The 22,444-nt window shown below is 37.6% G+C and overlaps 1 protein-coding gene across 5 annotated transcripts in view; it reads left to right on the top strand.

Moving 5' to 3' along the window:
- Nucleotides 1-1,820: 1,820 nt before the first annotated feature.
- FRMPD2 (FERM and PDZ domain containing 2) overlaps nucleotides 1,821-22,444 on the top strand; it is a 78,542-nt gene continuing 57,918 nt past the window's right edge. For 4 of the 5 annotated variants that reach the window (XM_026850965.1, XM_026850966.1, XM_026850968.1 and 1 more), the window contains exons 1-7: nucleotides 1,821-2,241; nucleotides 11,905-12,033; nucleotides 15,727-15,884; nucleotides 16,847-16,912; nucleotides 18,103-18,288; nucleotides 19,126-19,252; nucleotides 20,736-20,867. In XM_026850965.1, coding sequence (XP_026706766.1) covers nucleotides 11,910-12,033; nucleotides 15,727-15,884; nucleotides 16,847-16,912; nucleotides 18,103-18,288; nucleotides 19,126-19,252; nucleotides 20,736-20,867 — 793 coding nt within the window. In that variant the 5' untranslated portion in view covers nucleotides 1,821-2,241; nucleotides 11,905-11,909. The remainder of the gene's footprint in view (nucleotides 2,242-11,904; nucleotides 12,034-15,726; nucleotides 15,885-16,846; nucleotides 16,913-18,102; nucleotides 18,289-19,125; nucleotides 19,253-20,735; nucleotides 20,868-22,444) is intronic. The other variant, XM_026850964.1, reaches the window with a different exon arrangement.

The raw sequence follows: 22,444 nt of genomic DNA, 5'->3' as shown, positions 1-22,444 counted from the left end.
AGGCTTTTCTACATAGTTTTATTCCTGCCTGCATTCCAGTTTCCTTCAGATCAGATTTATGACTTCTGGACCAAGACCAAATTTAGGAAAAAATAGATTTATTTTGCTGCTATAAAGAAAAGGGAGCAGAGATGGGATATAAAAGATGGGTGATGTGCCCAGTGTTAACAGTCAACAAAATGGACGTTTTCAGTGACATTTTGGATAAGGCAATATTGCATTTGTCAGTGTCAGAAGAGAGGGATTTGCAGCAATTGAGATGATGAAAGCCTGAATAAATTTTGTTTAAAGATAGATAAAAAATGCCATAGCTTGTAAATTTTATTCAAAAGCACATGTCAAGATACAGGTACAGAGGAAGGGTTGACCCAGGAAGAAGACCAAACTGAATGTGAGACCCAAGGTATGGGCTAGGGATAACAGTGATATCATTCACAGTGATTAAGAAAGGAAAAAAGAGTCAGAAATATGGAAATAAGAGGGCTTTTTTCAGCCATGTTGAACTTAAATGACTAGTTGCATGAAGATAGGCAAAGAGAGACAATTTGGGGTTTTCATTTGGACACGAAGAGAGAAATCTACAGTGGAGACATCTGTGAGGCACTGGCATACAAATTGTTGCTGAAATTGCATTTGCAAATCACATTTCTCAGGGACAAATTATAGGGAGAAAGAGTAAACAAATGCAGCTTTGTGGAATGCTTATACAAAGCTGGAGGGAGAAAGTGAAGGATCCTTCAACTATTCTCCAGAAGAGCACTTATGGAGGACAAGAATCAGGAGTGGAGACAGTCTTACAGTCCAAGGAAGGACAAGACATAAAGAAGAACATGGATGAGTGTCAGCTGATAAATCAAACAGTATGAGGACCTAGGGTAATGATGATTTCAGTTTCTGATGGTAAAATAATCTGGACTTGGGTCTACCATAGACATGGACTGCAACAGAGATGTCTGCCTGATGTAAATATTTTCCCTTTGTAGCTTTTGGTCTTTTGTATGATACCATATTTTCTGTTGTATCAACCAATTTTTTAGGGTCTTCTTTAAAAATAAAATGCTGTCTGCTCTAACTGAATACTAACATCATAAAAGTGGATAATTGCCCTTGCAATACATAACATACATTTTGATAATTTCTTCTGTGTTTGGGCTTTTTTTAATATGTGGAAGTAAAGGAATGAATTCAGAGTTTTTGGAGGCAGATGGGCTTCTATTTAGCTTAAGCCAGAAGAAAGTTGTTTGAAGACAGAAGGAATAAAATAGAATGCCAAGAGAAACATAGCTGGGAAGAATGGAGGAACAATTAATGTGAGGAGCTTATTGAATAAGTCCAATAGAATTCTGTTTTGTTTTGTTAAGGTTTTTCTTTCTTTACTTTCTTATGCCCAGCTCACAGTTGCCCTGCAGCATCCCACGAGCTCCCTTTGCCCTGCTCTGAGCACAGCTGCATCCTGCAATAATTAACCAGAATTTTTCAGATTGAACAATATTATATATAAAAAAAAATCTAATTCCCTTCTTTCTGTTGTTTTTTTTTTTTCTGCCAGATATAGCCATCAAAATCTTATCCACATTGTGCATTGAGCCTGATGGATTTTGCTGCTCCTAAAAGACACATTCACCCCCTTAGACCATCAATCTCTGCTTTGGTGTACTGCTTCTCTCTGGATTGGCAGAGGGCTGAATGTGACATCAGTCTACAGGGCTTTAGGTCTAATGCTCCTGTGTGTGTCAAGTAATCCAATAGAGTTCTTATATGTCGACAGATCCAGAGATTTATATTGAGCACTTCCTAAAAGCTGACTCTCATTACCTGGCAGGTGAAATACCAAAAAGAAAGAAGAAGAAAAAAAAAAAAAAAAAAAAAAACGAGGAAGGAGTGTAAACAGCTTCAGCAGACATGACGTTGGGCTCAACTTCAAACCAGGAGTTGCTAATCTTGGCTTGCAAGCAAGAGAAGGAACCTTACTGTTTACTTGCTTAGCCATTTGCCAGACCACACAGTGCTTAGTTACGAGATATAAACAAAGCAGTAGAAAGAGAAAAAGGAAGAAGAGAGAAAGAAAGAGAGAGGACAGAAGGAAAGAAAGAGGGAGAAAAACCAAGAAACAGAAGTTCAAGCAAGTCCTGATTATGTTTAATGTGACATTTACAACTATGATGATCTAAACAATCAGAATTGGACAAAATTATAGAAGATTTCAGACTTCTGGATGTAGCAACTGTCCAACTTGTACAGGTAGGTTCTTACATATTTCTCTTACTCTCATTATAAATCAAATAAGTATTAAAGCATTCATCTTCTTGGCTTTGTACAGCAGTATCTCATATTTACCCTGTTGTTTGTTTGTTTGTTTTATATATATATATATATATGTTAAAGCTAATTTAATTTCTCACAAGTTATTAGCTAATTCTGATTAGAAGGCTGCTTGCTTGCATGAAAAATTATAATATAGAGTTGGTCAGATTGTGGTTCAGAATGTCAGTGCTTCATCACTTCTGTCTTCTTCTGGATTTAGAAACATTCACCTATGACAGAATTTCACTGATAAAAATTCAGAGAACCTCAGCATATTTTTATTTTCTATTGAAGGCAAAGGAATAGAAGGCATTACATTGTTACTGCTGTTATGGAAGGGATAATTCTTCATTAGTTAAACACAGTTCATATGATTCTGGAAAACATGTTTAAGTATGTTATTTATTCATGGATTTATGCTGAGTGTTATTATTTAAGAAACAGCACTGAACTCCAAACACCAGAAAGACATATCTCTAGTGATTACAACCTGGGACTGAAGACTTTCAATTAAGAAAGTGATTTCCTGATTTTTTCTCTACTGCCCTCTGATGTGTTTTTAGACAAGTCCCTGTATTACAGTTTGCAGTTTCTAAAATAAAAGCAGCCTTATTTTATGGAAGTTTTTGCATATGCTTTAAACATTACTGATTTTAGAAATTTTTAGATGGAAATTCCAGAGGAATACAAATAATGGTCATTTACTTTTTAGATTTAAAGTGGATCACTAATGATAGAAAAACCACATCATCCTCAGTGATGTGGTGAAAAAAGGCACTGAGATCTTCTCAGGTGATAGAGCCAGTCAGCATCAGAATCAATATTGGAAGCTTTGGATATCTGTCTACTGCAAATAAAGGTATAACTGTGACACTTTCAGGATTCATAAACTAGCTTTAGAGTACCTGTTTAACACATTAACGATAGGCAAACCACAGCAGCATTGACTAGAGTAGGATTAGCTGCTTGAGAAGCTATGGAGAGACTTTGGGAAGTCTGGACTGTATAGTATAAAATCTTAGCTCTCCATCTTTAATTTGATATTTCATTTTTCTTTGGCACCTGAAGAAGCTACAGTAAAGTCTGCCTAGGTTCTTTTACATGTCTTGTGGTGCTAACTTTTAACCTCAGCATCAGCACATCATTTGACTCTTCATTCCCAGTTCCTATGTCCGGAACAAGGCTGCCTTATTGGAGAGAATTACATAATGCCTAAAAAAAGGACATAAGCCAATAAACATAAAAGAGAAATAATACTATGGTGCTTGAGTCCTACTGTCCTACTATTTCTGGCACTGCAGCAACAGACAGCATGCCTTTGAAGCTCTAGAATGTAGATTGTGTATTCGATACATTAGATTCAGTTCTAGGCCACCAGTTCATTATGCACTCTTGGACAATGAGCTTTTAATGAAAGGTGCATGAAAAAAAAAATAGCAGTAGCTCTCTATCACAGATTGATATGACGTCCTTGGGGTTTGACGTCAACTAGGGTGGAGATGATAGGGCATATAAACTAAGCAAGAACAAACATAGCACCACTTTCTTTTGAATGCAGTTATCCTGTGAGATATTTTTATACATTTCTACTGAAATAATATCTATTTGTTGCAAATTGACTGCAGACAGTGTAATATTCTCCTCTGAAATTCACAGGTAGGTTCTTCTAACAACCTTACTACTCAGCTCATGAAATTCCCCATAGAAAGGCACATAACCACATTGTTCAGGAACCAGATTTCAAGTCTCCTTCAATTAGACTTTTTAAAGACTGGTCCAACCCATAAGAAGTTTATGATTTCCTAGCAATGAAATTTGGCTCTCTTCAGCAATGAAATTTTATCCCCTTTGAATGCTGAATACTTTGCAATAGTCTGGTTAATTCTCCTATTGATTAAAGTGAATGTTTCTAGAAAGGAAATAAGATAATTTACATCACAGAGGGTGAAAATATATAATTTAAAGAAGGACGTATCATTACAGCTATAATTTCTGTAGCATTATCTAAGGAAAAGTCATCCTTTAGCAACCAGGCAATTCCCTTATTGACTTGTCAGTATTTACAGATTTGTCTCCGCCTGTCTATTTTATTTGAGCAGAAATTTTTAAAAGTCATTTTAAGTGTTTATTCAAATTATAAACCCATAAATTTCCACTCCATATTTCAGAGAGTTGCATTTCATGCTTAATGAGATTCATCTCTCTAGTATGAGGAATACAGTGTATTCTCTCCAAAATTCTAATAATAAGTGTCCAATGAGTCAGAGTATAAAATTTGTATATGGAATATATGTGAATAAATCAGGCTATGATTTAAATTAATTTAAAACTAGATCTTTCAAAAAATGTGCTATTTCCAGTCTCTTCCAACTTTTCATGTACATAAAACGTATAGATATTTTATGGACAAGCAGCACTGAAATATAGTAGGTCGTACTTAAAGTAATTAGTAATTATCCAGCTTTTTATCCAATTACTATACTTATATTTCCAGGTAAAAATCATGTTGCCATGAATGATAGCATGTAACAAGAATTGACTTTAAATATATTAAAGGGTTACTGTATTGGCCCTAAGATGCATTATATACACAAGAGGCTCAAGAGTTTAATTTAGACATTTAAAAAAGTCTAAAGTACACAGTGAGGGTTTCTAATCTCCCCAGGTTCTTTCCTTTTTTGTGTCTCTAATAATGAATACAGTTATGATTAAGATATTATATTACACTTATTTTCAATACAGTTTTTTTCTTTTTTCTGTATTTCCTCGATTATCAGTAACAGTCATTGGTTTAGTGGTATCAACATTATTCTCTTAATTCAATTTTAACTACCTTTTAATATATTTTTGAGAACTTAGTGTTTGAGAATTTACTCAGGTTCTCTATTTTAAATGTTATAGATGAATAGTGCCTATAAAAACAATGTATTTAGCTGTGATTTCTTACTAAATTTCTGTACTATATTTTTATAAGCTTAATTTGGTTTATGGAGAGTACTGTTCTTCAAAAACAAAATATAACCTGAAGTATTAAACCAAAACTGTCATCAACACAATAGATGCAGTCAGACCCTATCTTAAGCTCACAATTACAGACTGAAGTGATCATTTTCTTACCTCTGTAGCCAATTGCATGTTACAGTTTTGTGGATTTTTATGAATAAAATGCAAAACAAAACAGGATTAGGGTTCTCACTGACAAACAGTTGGGTCCCAGTTTTCAGTGCTTCTTCAGTATCTCCTAACTACCTTGTCCTAGTCATTTTGGAGACCAACACCTCTCAAAATCTCCATACAGTATTCCAAATTACAGGGTTTGGATTTTTTTTTTTTTTTAAGAAGCAAATAACCTGCAGCCTTGAGCAACAAAAGATTGTGATCCTCATGTGAAAATTGTTCATTTAAGAATATTTAAATGTAGACACTCTTGGGTGGGGCAGAATTATTTCACTGATTCCAAACTGCCTGTGGAGACCCAGAATCAGTTTAATACATATTATACAGACTATGCAATATCTTATGCCTCTATAAAAAGTGTGATATTATAAAAAGCAAGCCCTATCTTCTCTAGTCAATTCAGAAATTATTCTGCACATCAAATATTTAATTTGTATGCATACTAGGGTAATCTTCAATTTCAAAGATGTCTCTGCATTCACATTTATAACCACATAATATTTAAGTGCATAAAGGAAATCAGTTAGGTGTCTTCCTGAAGCTAACTCCTACACCATGTAGAGAGGTGATTCTGGCCCTGGTTCAGGTGCATGCCAAATGCCGTCACTGCCACCACAACTCAGGGAACTCAGAAGCAGTGAGATTAATGCTTGCTGCATCTGTTCTTTCTTTATCTGTGACTACAGAAAGTGTTCTGCCTTCATCATATCACCTCAGTGTATTGCTAGGCTCAGGACAGACTGTTCCTAAATTCTGTAAATTTACTTTGGAATTATTACTGATGATTTCAAAACTATATCTCAGTTCAAATGTTATCAGTGGCCCTATTTTTAATCCCCCTAATTTTGTAATCCAAGTTTGATTTGTTGCACAGCAAGTCCTAAAATAGGCTGCAAGAACTTTTAGGGTATTTGTAATGCTTAATATTAAAAAAGCATTTGTCTTTCTTTGTCAGGTATTATTTGTGTTTTGATTTACTTCTAGTCTCCAATGAATTTTCAGTCCCTTTTGATGAAATTTCTGAACTCATTTTACATTATAAAGATGTAAAGATACAAATTCATCACTAGGCTACTCTTGAACATAAGGCACCTCAAAGCAACATGTAACTGTAAGTTATTAATTTTTGAGGGGTGGAATCACAGAGGAAAATCAAGAGATAGGATAGACAGACCAATTTTATTGAGGTTGAAGTCCTCACCTGGGTGTGTTCAGAAATGACATTATTTAACAAGTTAATTAACCCATTGTCCAGCATTATGTCAAGTAAAAGGATGCTGACTAAAAATGCATTTTTCTAGCTGCTTTCCATTCTAAAAAATCTTTAAGAATTAGCAAGTCTGTTCTGTTAATCTGTCTGCCATGGACCCTTTTCAGCCCTTAAAATCAGTGTATTAGCCCTCCAGCACCCTAGGAAAATGTCACTTCAAGTTCCCATCTTTCCTGGCATTTGATCAGCTTAGATTTGAAAGCCAACTGCTTAACATCTTGCAGAACAGCACCTGAGGTATCTTGGCTATGTCCCTTCTTCCAAAAAGTTTTTTTTTCCCACTTCATCTTGCTGCCACTGATACAAGAAGTTTTGCCTTTAGTTATACTGAATCAGGATTAGGTCCCCTTGGTCCTTTATTTACAGGAGGTGCTTTTAGACTATCAGGCAGCACCTGAGGCCTAAAGGGGACTGCTAGACATAGCTAAGAAATTGGAGCACAACAGCTGAAAGGAATAGAAGGCTAAGAAAAATACTATATCTAGAGAAAGTTTGCTGCTGAAGACCATCTTTTTATAGACTTCTGTGTAGTTTTACTGGTGTGTCCTTCAGCGCAGCATGAGAAGAAACAATTCCTGGTCTCTGAAGTTTCCCTTGAAAGTGTCTGATGGAGATTCAGATACTTCCACAAAGTGTAGTGGTTAAATCAAGCAAAATCAGTATTAGCCAACTTCATGTGTCTTTATGTGCATGGGTTTACAGCAGCTTACACATAGACAATTTTTCTTGATATAGTGGTGCAAATGGAAGAGGTTACACTCCGAGCCCCCTCTCACTTGCCTGGCAGTACAAGCCTACACTCATATTATCTTAGTGAGGTTAGCAACCTCTCAGATCTGTCAGAGGACCTATTTATGTAGTGTCTCTCTGGTTCACTCATGTCAAAATCAATTAGTCACCTCTAGTAGAGAGGCTGTGATGTCCAACCCATAAATAAGCAATACACATTTGTCAGACACAACTCCAAAATCTCTGTCTGCTTACACTCTTCAGCAATTTAAAAGCTGGTTAAGTTTCCAGGTAGGTATTTTGCAATATATGGATAGCATAATGAAGCAGGACTGTATGTTCAGTTAGAAGAAAGACAAGATCTCTGCAAGAACAGCTTCCAGACTGTCCTGGTTTCTGGTTATCTCAACCTACGAATCTCCTTACCTTTACCCCCACAACCCTCTTCCCCGTCCCCTGGGCAGGGAAGGGTGAGTAAGTGGCTGCATGGTGCTTGACTACCGTCTGGGTTTAAACCACGACACAGGCAGTAAAAACTGAAAGATATTTCTGGTTTGACAGAAGTCTTTCCAATTCACAGAATGCTTGATTCATACCCAAGGTTAATTCTTTGCTGTTGTGTTTATACACAAACTTTTGCCAAAGTTCTCATTTCCAGCTGTTCTGGATGCCCAAATGAGGCAAATGTGTTCTTGCTCCATGCCTTTAAAAGTAAACCAGAAACAAATCCAACCTCCTATTTTCAAAATATAACATGGTTTCTCCTTCCTTACCATTTTATTCACTGTTGTGTCCTATGATCTCCCTTTTTTATCTGCTTTTTCACCATCATCCAGGTAATGGATTAAGACATTTTTGGTATGGAAACTGATTCTACAGCTGAACTAACTCCCCAGTAAATTCTCTCTGATAAGCTTCCATGAAAAGGGCTGTCATTTAGTTAGAAATCCAGATGCCCCATTCCTCTTGAGGATGTTTAATTCACATGACTCTGTTTGATAAGGGAAGATCAGTTCCCCTATAAAAGTAATAGTTTTTAGCTCCTTTGTTGTCTTTATACAGTAAAACAAAGTAGCAAAATTAAAGATAAAGGTTAACAAAAGGCAAGTTGATCCCTTATATTTTGACTAAATAAGATTGCCAGATTGCACATAAAGTGACCCTGGCATATGAAGTTACTATTGTGTGATTGTTGTTAAGTATTAACTCAGATGCAAAGCTGTAGTTCATTATCTTTTATAATCAATTAAATTTCTTCCACTGACCCTAGATTTCAATGTCTGTTTGGACAAAAGCTTACACATACGGTAAAATGAAATGTACCAAAATAGAATAAAATAATTTGGAAAGAAATATGACAAATAGGTGGATGTTTGTGACAAAATGATGGATTAGCTTCACTTCAGTGTACCTTTCATATCTATGCCTGAAGAGTAGATTAAAATTCTTCCAGGGGAAAATCATGGACTTGAGACAGCCCATGTAATGAATGAGTGTGTTGCTAAGAATAGAATGGGGAGGATATTTCAGGCTAATTTGTGTACCTCGATGGCACTACCTTCTTCCATAGAAGTCAGCAAAAGATTTGTCTTTGACCTCAGAGAACAAATTGGCACTGAAAGCCCTTTGCTACTTTTTCCAAGGCACAAAAACGTTAACCTCTATATCCTGGCCAAACTCCAAAAGGGGTGATTACATTCTGCTGCTCTAATTTTTCCCTGCAGGCTCAACTAGATCTAGCATAATTTCCTGATATGTAGTGTCACTGTGAACAATCAAGTCCCTTTTTGCAAGGTTATTGTTAACTTTTTCCTCCTTGCCTCCTAATCTGTCTGCTTTGCCTTATCAGTTGTAGCTTGTTTGAAGATCAGAATTGTTTGGTTCTGGATCACAGCTTTTATTAGATAGAGGGACCATGAATACCTGTGGTGCTACAATGATAACAATATCTTTATGTCACTTTTACTCCCATATCATATACATAGCATAGCCTGACTGTAAATGGAAATGAAATGTAATTTTTTTCCCCAGCCACTCTCAGTTATGTTTTCATCAAATATCACAACATGCTGGTCTTGAAAAACAAAAGTCAAACATACAGCCCAAAATCACAGGGCATTCTGAGTGTGTTTAAGAATCAATAGACAATTTTCTTGTAAAATAACACATCACTTAACTCTACATTTCATTAAAGCAATAATTTATTACACTTTAAAGAGATTATGATTTCCATGGCCATAAAATCTAATCATTTTTGGAAGAAGTTTGCACACCATTGCTAGCAGAATTCATTTAATTCATACTTAGTATTGATCTGAGACATTACTTTTAGAGAAAACATTCACTACAGAAGTTAAGCAGCTCTGGTGTAACTGCTGATTTCACTTTGGCTCTATAAAGCTGGACAGCTGCTTTTTGAGAAACTTAAGCTAGTTAGAAATATCAGCACTGAAATCACTTGGTATAAGCACTTCTACCTGAAATAAGAGGATGCAGTGCTTCTTCCCCCATCATGGTCTCAAATAAAACTGTACTAAGTATAGTCTGGTGGAATACCCATATGGAGAAGCCACACAGATTCTAGCTCTGGGGACAGGAATTGATTGTTTAGTCCCAGTACCACAGGGTTAAGTGAAATGCTATCACAGTAATTTATTATTAAGAGAAATGGTGATGGCTTAGATTAAGAAGATTTGTCTGTCTCTTCTAATTAAAGTTTGGTTCTTAAGAAGCTTTACTATCCTTTGAAGCTACAGAGACTAAAATTAGGACTCTGGTTCTGTTTAAAATGTCACTAGGTTGGTCCATAATCCCATAGTGATTGCAGCAAGGAATCATTCTTCCAAAGTTGTGATTCTTTGTTTGGAAACTAGTGAGCCAGGACGAGATACCATGAATCAAAGTCTGAGTAGTCTATTAATCAGCACCAACTTGGTCCTTTAGAACATCATAATGCTCTTGCAGTGACCCCTTGAAGACTGCATGATAAATGATAAACTAGCAAAGAAATCAGCTGTAAAACACAGTAAATTCCATTGCAGGCAGAAGCCAAATGGTAGCAGTAATTGGACTGTGTACAGAGGGTGAAGAAAGGGTTAGGGGGGAAGATCTGTTTTCAGGCTGTAAGTGAACTCATTTTACAGTGGTGTTTATAATCCTAGACATGACAATAGAATCCTAGGCTCTAGTGTCCTCACTTGGTGGTCTACTGAAGATGTCAAAACCTCCAAGCAATAGATAGATCACTTCCAGTTTTTCTCATTATGCTCCTATTTACACAACACACAATGAACCTATGGAGCTCACTGTTACAGGATAGCATCATCAAGAGCATAAATTAAGTCCAAAAATTTTTACCAAATTTTAAGCTTGGATTCAGTTTTCCTTACAGATGTGTAGACCTAGAGCACCTCTGCCAACATTAGTAAAATGCAGAAATGTAAAACTGGTGAAGTGGGAAAATCAGACCCATTTATGAAGAACAGAACCTTCTTTGGCAATATTTAGTATGTTAAAATATTCTCAGGAAAATAAGCCTTGATACTTCAAGTTACAAGTCAGTTTCTAGTTGTCTGGGATTAGGAAAATACTTTTCCAATAGGCACGACATTAAACTATGATTCACTACAGGATGCCTTTCTCTAAATGATCTGATGCTGCATTGCAACTGAGACAAACCAGGGAAAGTGTGTGGACCAACATTCTTCTGCAGTACACCAAGTCTTATGTGCCTATCAGATAGGACAGTGTGCTGGAAGCCACTAAATGACTATTTATCAGCTCACAAAGGGAATAATCTTTTAATTTGGTTTAGTGAAACAAAGCAAGTTTATATGTATATTGGTATGGATGAACCGCAAGTTCTGACTCTCAAGTATTTGACCAAGAAAATCTCTCATAAAGGAATTCAGTATGAGTCTACAAGCTTTTACTGATCGATCTGCTGAGCAATGAATGGAACTCAATTGTTCTGTTGGACTGTGTTTATAAACTTCTCATGTTACATCTCTTTTGCTTTGCCATTCTTTTTCTCTTAGATTAACTCAGTCATGTTTTTATAGAAAAGAGCATCCCATTAAGCAGCAAAATCAATGCCCTACCATTCTGATAACCACTCACAAAGCCTGAACAGCACATATTCATGAAGGATGTCCTGAATAAAAACTATCTGCCCCACAGAATCTTGTGATTGGTTTCAAATGATGAGTAAGAGGGCTCAAAAAGATTACAGGAAGTCACTTAGTCCTCTTTATTTACTCTTACTCAGATTAAGATAGGGATGAAAAATATCTACCTTTTGTGAACAAAGAAACAGGGTGGCTCACAAAATACTTCCTGTTGTGAGAGAAGGGTACAGCTGTAATCTGTTTGCTTTAAGCAATTCAGTCTGCTTTAGTGTGTTCAAAATCTGGTTTCTGTTGCAGCAGGCATGAGCAGTTCCTGTGTGACACTAGCCGAGGCCCTGTGGGCAAAAGGAAGCCCTTTGGAGGAAGAAGAAATATGGGCACTCTTGTACCTGTCCACAGTGCAGCTTCTGGAGGACCTTCACAAAGGTAAGTGAAAAGTATCTTCTTACAGTTCTTACTGTTGGAATTTCATTCTTGAATTATTTTAGCTCTTTTGCATTGTCTGGATTTTCTTCTGAGAGATAAAAAGCAGTACTAGCATATTGCTAATAAAAATGAGAAATCTTTCAGTGCTGCTAGGATTACATGCAGACTGCTCTGCCTACATAAGAGATCTTCACACAGGTGGGGTTTTTTTCCAAATTACACACCAGATATTAACTCATCTAAGTACAACCATACACAGTGGAAGAGGACAGAAGAGTCCTTCCTAAAGTCTGAATAATATATACACACAGAAAGTGCAGTGCCAGGTAGGCTCATGTCCTTCATGTACTGATAGAGGAGGACAGGCAAATCCACATAGCTCCTCATTCAGCTAGGAAGAAACTTTTATCCTTGATGATAATAGTATGACTTGTCATAATGGCTATGCAAGTTATCATGATGAATGCTTGCCAAGTGGGACAGCTGTACAAGACAGCACAGCTGAGCAACCTGTCACATTTTGAGAACTGTTTGACAATGCATATTCCTTCTGAGCGAAGAATGGATGAGGTGTGTTCTTACCTCATGAGCATGTAGAATCAAAATACAAAATACTGAAAACAAGTGATGTGTAACTTCTGCTATAGCTGGAGGGGAGAACCAACTATTTTTTAACTGACTGGTACAATGACTACACCATCAATTGACTATACCATCAGTTCTCTATTATCTAGTGTAATGAGGAAAGAACAGCCCAGACAAGACAGGCACCAGGAACATGCAAAGGAGTGCTGCACAGAGATACACACCTGGATAGATTCAGCTCAGGTCCATCACAGCTTATTAACTCAGTGCCAGACACTAAGCTCTCCTGATCTCTTGTTTAAAAAAAAAAAAAGAGACTTGTTGGACATCTATTGAATTGAGATAATCAGGCTATGTTCCCCATACTGCACCGGATAAATGTGATGTATTATGATCAGAAGATGAAGAGTAAAACAAGAGGAAGTAGGGATGTAGAACCAGCTGGTCTATAGGTCAAGTGCAAGGCTGCTCAAACATGACTTTAGAGAGCTGAAGTCCAGAAGTGATGCCAAGTTGGACTCATTTTGAAGCTGAATCCCCAGTGTTCTAGCTTCTTGGAGGGCAGCAAAGGTGAAATGCCTCTGCAAAGCATCATCCCAGTTAACTAAGGTGTATCTCTGGCTCCACATCTCTTGAGTTACAGCTTCTGAAATCAGCCTCTTCTCAGGGCTAGTTACTGCTGTGTTTTTGCTGCATTGTGCTTGATGTAATAAATCCTGCTAGAGTTGGTGATGGTCAGCACCATTTGCTATAGCAATATTTCTAATGGGTTTTGGCACTGACTGGTTAGGCAGGTATGCTCACTCGTTGACTGGCCAACATTACAGAAGGCCAGGTAATCTTCATCAAGGCTGAAGAACAAGCTGGCTATCTGTTTCTAAAACAGAAAAATTTCCCAGCATGTGCTAGTTGTACTTTTATACAATAATACAAAAAATAGGGAAGGAGCCAAAGAGAAGGCTAGCTTTGAGATGTTTAATTTTCTAAAGAAGTAAATGCTACAACTGTTGCAAATACTAGTGGTCTGTAAGTCTTGAATTTCTGGGTCCTCTGGTTATACAAACTTCCTAGGTGTATATGAGTTCCCAGATTAGCATTTTACTAATTTTTACCATCCATTTTCCTGATGTAAAAGTCAGCATGTATACAAATTAAGTAGCCATTTTTTAATATATAATTTAAAAATGCTAAAATACCAAAGCATTTACGTCATGTTTCTGAGTTTTTCACCTATGGAGATCTGAATGGTCTCTGTTCTTATGGTCTACACTGAAGAGAGTGGTTCAACAGACATTTTTTTTTTTTTTAAATTACCTGTATTTCCAGGAATTCTATATCTAAATATTGCCATATTTAATGCAGCTTCTCCTGTTTCTAAAGTAAGCAGATTGATCTTAGATGCTTTTTATCATGCTTTTTTAAATGAATGTTTTAGTGAAATCACTTGTATGTCTTTGGTCAAATTCACTTTATGTATGTATACAAGTGTGCAGTGTTTGCAGAAGACTGTACATCTTCATGCTTCCACTCCTGCCTCAGATCACTGGGACTGACCTCAGTGGATCTCTGCAGTGATATTTTTTAAGAGTATTCAACCTTTTACAAGAAGAATCCACTCCATTACTCGGGTACCTTCAAATAGATTATTCTCAGCGAACGGCAAGGGCAAGCTGTTCCTTAAGAGATGGGGAGCCCAGACCCAAGTACAATTACAAGGGTGTCAGGGCAGAGGCTGAGCTAGCCAGGGCCTTATCCCTCCGTACTCAGGTAAAGCAAGCAGGGCAGGTTTGGAGTTGACAACTGAGAATCCAGACCACCACACAAGGTGACAAGGCAGGTCAAGTTGGGAAGCTGAGTCAGATCTGGTCTGGTGTGGGTAACCACGGTCAGAGAGCGCAGTGATCACCAGGCAAGTCCACAGTGACAAGGCAAGTCTGAGGTCAAGCTGGGAAGTCAATTTGTGGGTGAGGATCAGTGAGGTCCATAGTCAGGCAAAGCATGGCTGTGGCTGAACTGGAGACAGGCACACCTACACCATACCTCAGACAAGGACTCAAGGCCCTGGCTAGGCTTAACTGGAGCCTGAGACTATGGGCTTAGGATGAGGGTAGATCCCAGGTGAGGCTGGGAAGGGCCATTAAGATCTATCAGTGTCCTCAGGATCTTGTCAGGTTTAGGAGTCTACATTTATCATTTGAAAACACTTTTGTTTGAAATATTCCCTCTTTTAACAGAACTGACACACAGACAGAGACTGAATGTGAGTAAGGCTGTTCACATTGCTGGTAGAATCTAGTCTAAGTTTTAGTTTCAATAGTTTCCATATTTGTATTCTGGTAAAAAAAAATCTCAAAGTTCACGTTAGTTGGAAACAATGAAGAAAATCTTAGTAGGTTATAGCACTGTGACTTGGTAAGTTTCTTTCTACTGCTACCTCAGCTTCTGTTGACTGACACAGTATAGTCATTAAAGCTGGGCTCTGCATCTGTTTCTTCATCTGTACAATGGAAATAAAAAGTTATTGACTCCTGACACTGGCTTTCTGGCAAAGTAACTTGGCCTTGCTACAGACAATACTCTGAAAAAGAGGTTACTAAAATGCAGAGCTGACTGACTACAAGCAGCACACAGAAAAAAAAAAAATATCACCACAGATAAGAAATTTGTACCATGGTCATGCAACTTAATGGAAGCTAATTTAAGGTCTTCTGAAAAATGCCAGCTTCAAAGTATTCATGCTTTACTGGAAGCAGTGTTCTAATCTTCTGATATTTCTTTGCATAAAAAGATCTACCAAAAATGTCAAGGTTTCCAGAATCTGCACATGGAATGTAATTCTGCCTTACCTTAGGCTTCAGAAATCCATCAAAATCAATATATTGTTTACATGTGTGAAATGGTGTGAGAGAGAAATTAAACCTTTAACCATCACTGAATTCCAGCTGACAAAATTAGCCAGGCATAAATGAACATGATTCCACTGACTTCTGGGCACATCTCCAAGAAACTTCAGTGATGGGTTTTGCAGGTGAGACACCAGCAATATGATTTTCTGAGCGCAGTCAATTCAACACTAAGAACTCCATTATCTTCTTGAACATTTTTCAGACCCTGCCATCTGTGTGATTTGTCCGTGGTCAATACTGCTGTCTGCTGAAGGAAATTTGTCCTTTCAAAACAATGCATCTCAGATGGAAGCTGCTCCTTTTAGTGCACCAGAATTGCTCCACAGACAAAGTAAAAACCAGTGCATTGGACTAACAAAGGTGAGTTATATTACAAAATAAATCTTGACAGTATCTCATGAAGACAAGCTTGTGGGCTTTAATGCAGTATACCAGGTTATCGACTGTCAAACTCCCTTTCTGGTAACACTAAAAAATTAGGCTACAGTTAAAGAGATTTACATGTATCTTGCAGTTTGCCATTAGATTAGCATGCATGACAACATCAAAATAATTTTTAAACATCAGTCCTCAAGGTCTGCAGAAATGTATTATATGTAAATGCTCACAGAAAGTAAGAATAGATGAACATGGTGTTTGACCAGATATGGTAATTGTAATCCAAGAAGCAGACAACCACAGTATCTATACAATTAGAGAGTAGAAGCACTCCCAGGAAGTCAGAAATATGTTCAGCTTTGTTAACAATTTATTTTTCTTTTCCCTGCTAAATAAGTCTCTCTGGCAAGACAGTAAGATACAACACTAAAAAACCACTAAAACTCAGAAGTTTTGAATACCAATAGGACAACATCAGTGCATACTACCCTCAGGCAGAACACAGTAGTTTCAGAATCCGACATAACTGATCAGTTAAATGCTATGAAGAAACATGAAGCTTTGCAATAGTCCTCACTCCAGTAATCCTCTTCCTGGACACAACTCCTAGCCAGTCACACAGGTAGGGGAGGTTTAATCACCAATAGGATAGCTTCAAACCTAAGAAAGGAGTTCAAGTTCCTTTTCCTACTCATGGATTATCAGATAGAGGGCAGCCTGGCTCAGCCCCTCAAGCTGAACAATACTCATTGCATGCTATCTAGTCCATAAACTGTCACTACTGTACTTTCATATATATTTAATCTACTCTAGTTTTTGAAGAAATTATCTGTTTGGCTTTTGCTATTTTGTGACCAAAGACATAAAAATGTGGTCTCTTTAGTACGAGGCTTTTATGAATTTAATGTTGACTACATAAAGGGCTTCCTTTTCTGTTTTGACAGATGCTGGTGTATTCCTTAGGAATGACTCTCTATTGGTCAGCAGACTACCAGGTTCCTCCAAATCAGGCCAGTAACAAAATCATTTTTGTTTTCTTTTATTCTGTTTTATATTGGTAGGTTCAAAGATTGAGAGGCATAATCTGAGGTCTCAGTAAGACCAGCTTTTCATTTTGAACCTCCAGGAAGAATTGGAAACTTGTGTCAAGGTCCAGACTTCACCAAAAATACCAGTTTATCCAAACCATTAATTTAGTTAGGCCTCATCTTACTTTTCTTTCTTTTTTTCATTCAAAAACCTGACTTGTTCCTATAAAGATGAATTATACCTTGCTTTAACAGTAAAGATTATCTATTTCAAGACTGTAATAAGGAACAGGCTGCCCAGGGAAGTCATTGAGTCACTATCCCTGGAGGTATTTAAAAGATGTGTAGATGTGGCACTTAGCAACATGGTTTAGTGGTGGACTTGGCAGTGTTAGGTTTACAGTTGGACTCAATGATCTTAAAAGTCTTTTCCAACCTAAATGCTTCTATGATTCTAAGATAGGAAGGGCTAAAAGAAAAACATCTTGCCAGTATGATTGCGGTGCAATGCAGATTTACATGCTTTTTCAAAGAATGGGATGCTGTAACAAAACTATGTAACTCTCCTTAGTTCTGAGCAAATTCTACCAATATCTCCGCTAGTTGAAATTTTTCATTTACTGCTTACCCAGAATCCTTTCAAAGTTTTGTAGCACACATTTTGTTTTATTTCTATATCCATGCCTTTGATTGCATGTTTTTGATTTGGAGAGCACAAGCTTTTAGTAGATTTAACTTGCCTTTCATGGGTATACATGGTCTAAGAGAAAATACTCTATAAGCTAAATGACTAAAAATTAAGTATCTGATCTCTATGGCAACAGTTTTGGCTGGTATAACTCCTCACCTTTTTGAAGCTAATGCTGCCATGTGTCTTGCATGAATCTTTAATACTCACAGTCTAATTGGACAACTGAGCTGTTGTCTGTCACCAAGAAGCCCCTGTATGGGCTGATGACCATCCTTGCCAGTTCCTTCCAAGGCTATACTGGATCCCATTAGAGGTTCCATTCAGTGCTGTTATGTTGTCTGGAATTTTCCCAAAGTGTAAAGGAATGCAGTGCCCATTTCTCACCCAGGATGAAAGGATTACAGAAATTTCTGGTGCTGGTTTACACAGCATTTCAGACCACTGGGAGATGCCATTTAACAGTACCTCCATTTTGACTCAGTCCCTCCAGCTGAGTGACCAACTACACATGCTCCTGCTGACACTATGTGAAGATCTGCCACACAAAAGACTTTCTCCTGAATCAATTCTGGAAGCATGTGAGGCACACCAGAAGGAATCTGCTTCCTTACCAGCAGATGTCTACATAAAGAAAATGGTCCAGTTTGCTGTGGGAAGTGTCAGTGAGGTAGGTGCTACTCTCATACTCTAATCATCTCCTTTTCTTTGGTGAGAGAGGTGAGCAGCAACATGGGACACAGGAGAGCAATTGCATGAAATTAATGCTTGTATGAATTAAGGAAGTGAGATTTGGTTCTAGACTTCTAATCAGGAAACTGAGTGTGCATGTGTACAAGCAAATGAGACAATGAAGCCATCTCTCACACCACTCTTACACTCCTGGGAAGTGATACATATCCAACTCTGCCCTTACATTATCTTAATTTCTTTGGTTTATACTGAAGCAATCATAACGTTTACAGAGACTTCATATTGGCCAAATGAATAGAGATTGATTTGATTTCCCCATTGCCACTCTGGTTTCAGACTTTCTTTGTGAGATTCGAAGAAATTACATTTACATCATGTTGAGAATTTCTTTCATCATCCTTGAATGGAACTGAACATTTGCTGTGCAATCAAGCCCGACCACATTAAATCTTTAAGTGAGGACCTGAGTCTTTTTCAAGATTTGAAATATCATTAAACATTTTTTGTTGACATGCTGAATGAAACTGGAAGACAACACACTGCAAATATTTTTTTCTGTTTTCAACCAGTATTCAACTCGATCTTTTCCCTTGCACTCTCTATTTCCCACTGTAACAGACACTGTGCCCTCTTAAACACATCTAGCATGAGAGCATGAAGCCATTAAAACTCAATCCTACTTTGTGTTAATCTAAGATGAAATTGTTTATACCAAGCGAATCAACAGCTGACAAGCAGAGGGCAAGGATCACTTCAGTGGGAGAGTCTGAAGTCCACATATCATGACACTGACTTGCAGTACTCTGTCTTCTAGGTAGAGCGGATAGTCATGGAAGACAGCATAGCCTCTCAGCTTAACAGAAGTCATGTAATAAGAAAAAGGCTGCATGCGAAAATATTGGACACCTCATCGCTGCCTTCCCAGATGAATTTTCAGCAAGGTAAAGAAAGATTTATAATCTGAATTGTCTAATAAGGATACAGACAGCTTTCTCTAGTCTTTCCCAAGCTAGGTGAATTGTTTAATTTCATGCTGTAGTGATTACATGTAGTGTTGGATAGGATATTTATTGCTTTACATATAAATGACTTCATAATGGAAAGACTCTGAAGCAAGTCAGCAAGGTTTCTGTTCCTTATTTCCTCAAAGGACAGTAGTCTGAGGGTTGTGAAGCAATGATAACGAGTCAGCTTGCACAGATTGACTCTTAAAGCACTGTGCATATAAAAAAACCCCCACTACTTTCAAAACTGTTTTTGTACTTTGTATACTCCAGTGTATTTTTGAAGGTAAAGAGTGGGATTCTGTGAAGTTATGCTGTTGCAATTAAGGAATATATATTCATCCTTCTTACTTGATTACTCAAGCAAAGATTTGTGGTTTCTTTTTGACTTTAGTTCCATCTTTCTATACAAAAATTTACAAATTCACACATGGATTGCATGTCATTTCAAGACACAGGGCCAAATCCTGTTCACTATATAAATAAACCAGCATAAACTAATTTCACATTTCATTTGACTAAGATCAAGATTTTATTATCCCTCAGAGTAATTCTTTAACTAAATGTGGACTTCAGATTGAGATAGTTCTTTTTTCTAGACTCTATATTGTACTGTGCACTTCAATAGGAATCTGATTTTGGGGCAAGGGGAAAGTTGGCCCAAGATATGCAGGCTTTTTTGGGATATGCTCAACATTAGGCTTGTGAACAATCCAATTCCTATTCAGAAAATCACATATATGTTCCATTAACCTCAGCTAGAATTAAACACACACTTAAATACCTGTGGAACATTTCTCTTAGGTATTATTGGTTATAAGAAAAGGAGATTCTCTGGAAAACATACAGACAAGCCACCTCCCAAATTATATTGGCTGTCTTATTCAGAAGCTGATCTTATGGGTTCAAACTTGCATAAACTCAACCAAAGTAAAGTTAGGGTGCAACAGACATATGTACTCCCTAATTACTTAGGATGACTCCTTAATGGAATTTCTGCAGCTGACTCTGGTAATAGTGGATTGTGTCTGGGCACTGTCCATCCTGCATACAGAAGGGATACTTCATAGCTGAAGGTTTTGGGCCTCAGAATATAAGGAAGGAGAGCTTTGAAGGTTATCTGCACTTTGCAACCTTTCATTTAAACATGTAGAATTGAATTAATATATTAGATTTGTTTTATTTGGAATGGTTGAGGACAACTATGAGAACTATTTTGGGTCAGGATAAGATTATGAAAGTAATAGAATGAAGTTACTAAATTTTCCTCAGTCCTTAAGGAATTGAAGTCAGTGTTAGAAGATAGACAGACATGGACTATATAAAAATTAGTCAGGCTAAATGTTATTTAAGTGATCATGAAGATACAATGATTTATAATTAAAGTATGTGATTCATCATATTTCCTTTCTGTTTCCAGACAAAGGGTCCAGATTAATGAATTATAGTCAGTCAACAGAAGATTACAGACAACTGTCAGTGGATTACAGTGACTCTAATAGCATTTCTGAAAGTACGTCTTTGATACTGTCTAACCGAGGACGCAGGAGGGTTAAGATTTTCCTGAAAGTTTATGTTTATGAATTATGTACTCACCTCTTTTGTCTCCTGAAATGTGAGACTACCCCTATATGGTCAGGTATTCCCACGCACTTGCAGTTAGGTGACTAGGGAGATATAACTGTGCTAAGCTGCAGAGAAAGAAGATCCATTTATAATGGTTTCCTTTTTACTTGCGCCCCTACTGTAAAGCTATATATTGCCTGGCTACCATGCAGCGTCATCACCTCTTTCTTGCTTTATGCCACCTTTGCCAGGTGAAGCTGTTCAGCAGATCGCAGACAAAGCCTGACAGCATGTTTCTGGCCCATGGGGTCTTGAAACAGATGAGAAACTGTGGAGTTACCCCACAAACACATATGAGGGGCAGCGTCAAGATGGCAGCCCTGAAATCAGTTGAATCTAGACATGAATGGTGGGGATTAATGTTTCTTCAAGCCCATTCAAAACAAAGGAACTAATTCTGAAATCTAGGGGAGAAAACCAACCAAACAACCCTTTATTTTCTTTTCATTTTTGTACTCAAGCCATTGTGTATTTCCTGCTCAGCATGTTGTTTTTGTTGTGCTAAATGCCAGAATACAATGCTGCTATTCTGATTTACTTTGTCCAGAGATACCAGTTGGAATTTTAGCTCCACTTTTAATGTTTTCATGGCAGGAACAGCATGAAAGAAACTGTTTGGGAGAGGATCAATTCAGTGAAGACCCTGTGGTAGACATCAGTCAGGGTCCTTCCCAAGCCACTTAAATCACAGTGTAGGGGGATACTATGAAGCAAAGAAGGGAATTAATCAGGAAGGGGAGTACTGCTGTGTATGTGTATCTTCATGTTTAAATTGAAATCTTGGCTAGGGACACCAAGACAGGATGTTCACACTGCCCAAGAGCTACTGCCAAATGTCCTAAAGCGTCTCCTAAAGACACAAGCTCCATATCTCAGACTCCGGCCCATTTCTGTTCTCCATTCCACAGTTACCCACCCTCCCATCTGCTTTCAACCTTTTTTCCCACCCTGCCTGGGGCACTTCTCCTGAGCTTCCAGACCCAGAGGTGGAAGTTTACTTCTGTACTTCAGAGTTTACTTCCTCCCTCTATAAACCTCCATGAAAAATGAAGTACTAGGTCCTCCTGTGACATGGATTCAAACATGCTCTGTAAGCATGTGTGGGGTTTTTTTATCCCAGAAATTTCATCCCTAAGTCTATAACCCTAGTGTCCACTGCATCAGTTACAATGCAACAAGGTATGCACACTGACTGTTTAGTTCTTTGATGCCATAAATAACAGAAAACTGCTGAGTAGTCCTTGCTTTTTTTCACTGGGGAGCATTGATTTGGGTTTATGTTATCCAGCTGCTGACTGTCATGAAATTCATAGGAACATATTACCCACATTCTTCCAGATTTGAAAGGTTTAAAATTTACTAGGCAAAAATAAAAGGCATGGAGCATGATCTTAGGGGACTAATTTCTCTAGGAAAGATAGCAAAAAACCTGGGTGCCCAGTGCATTATCACAAGTCTGCCAGGAGATAATTGACACAGAGAAAGCAAATACATCCTTGGGGG

This window comes from Athene cunicularia (genome assembly GCF_003259725.1).
Source record: "Athene cunicularia isolate RWA chromosome 6 unlocalized genomic scaffold, athCun1 chr6_part1, whole genome shotgun sequence".
Classification (NCBI taxonomy): domain Eukaryota; kingdom Metazoa; phylum Chordata; class Aves; order Strigiformes; family Strigidae; genus Athene; species Athene cunicularia.
Note: the sequence above shows the minus strand (reverse complement) of the source record. Positions and strands in the feature narration are given on the sequence as shown.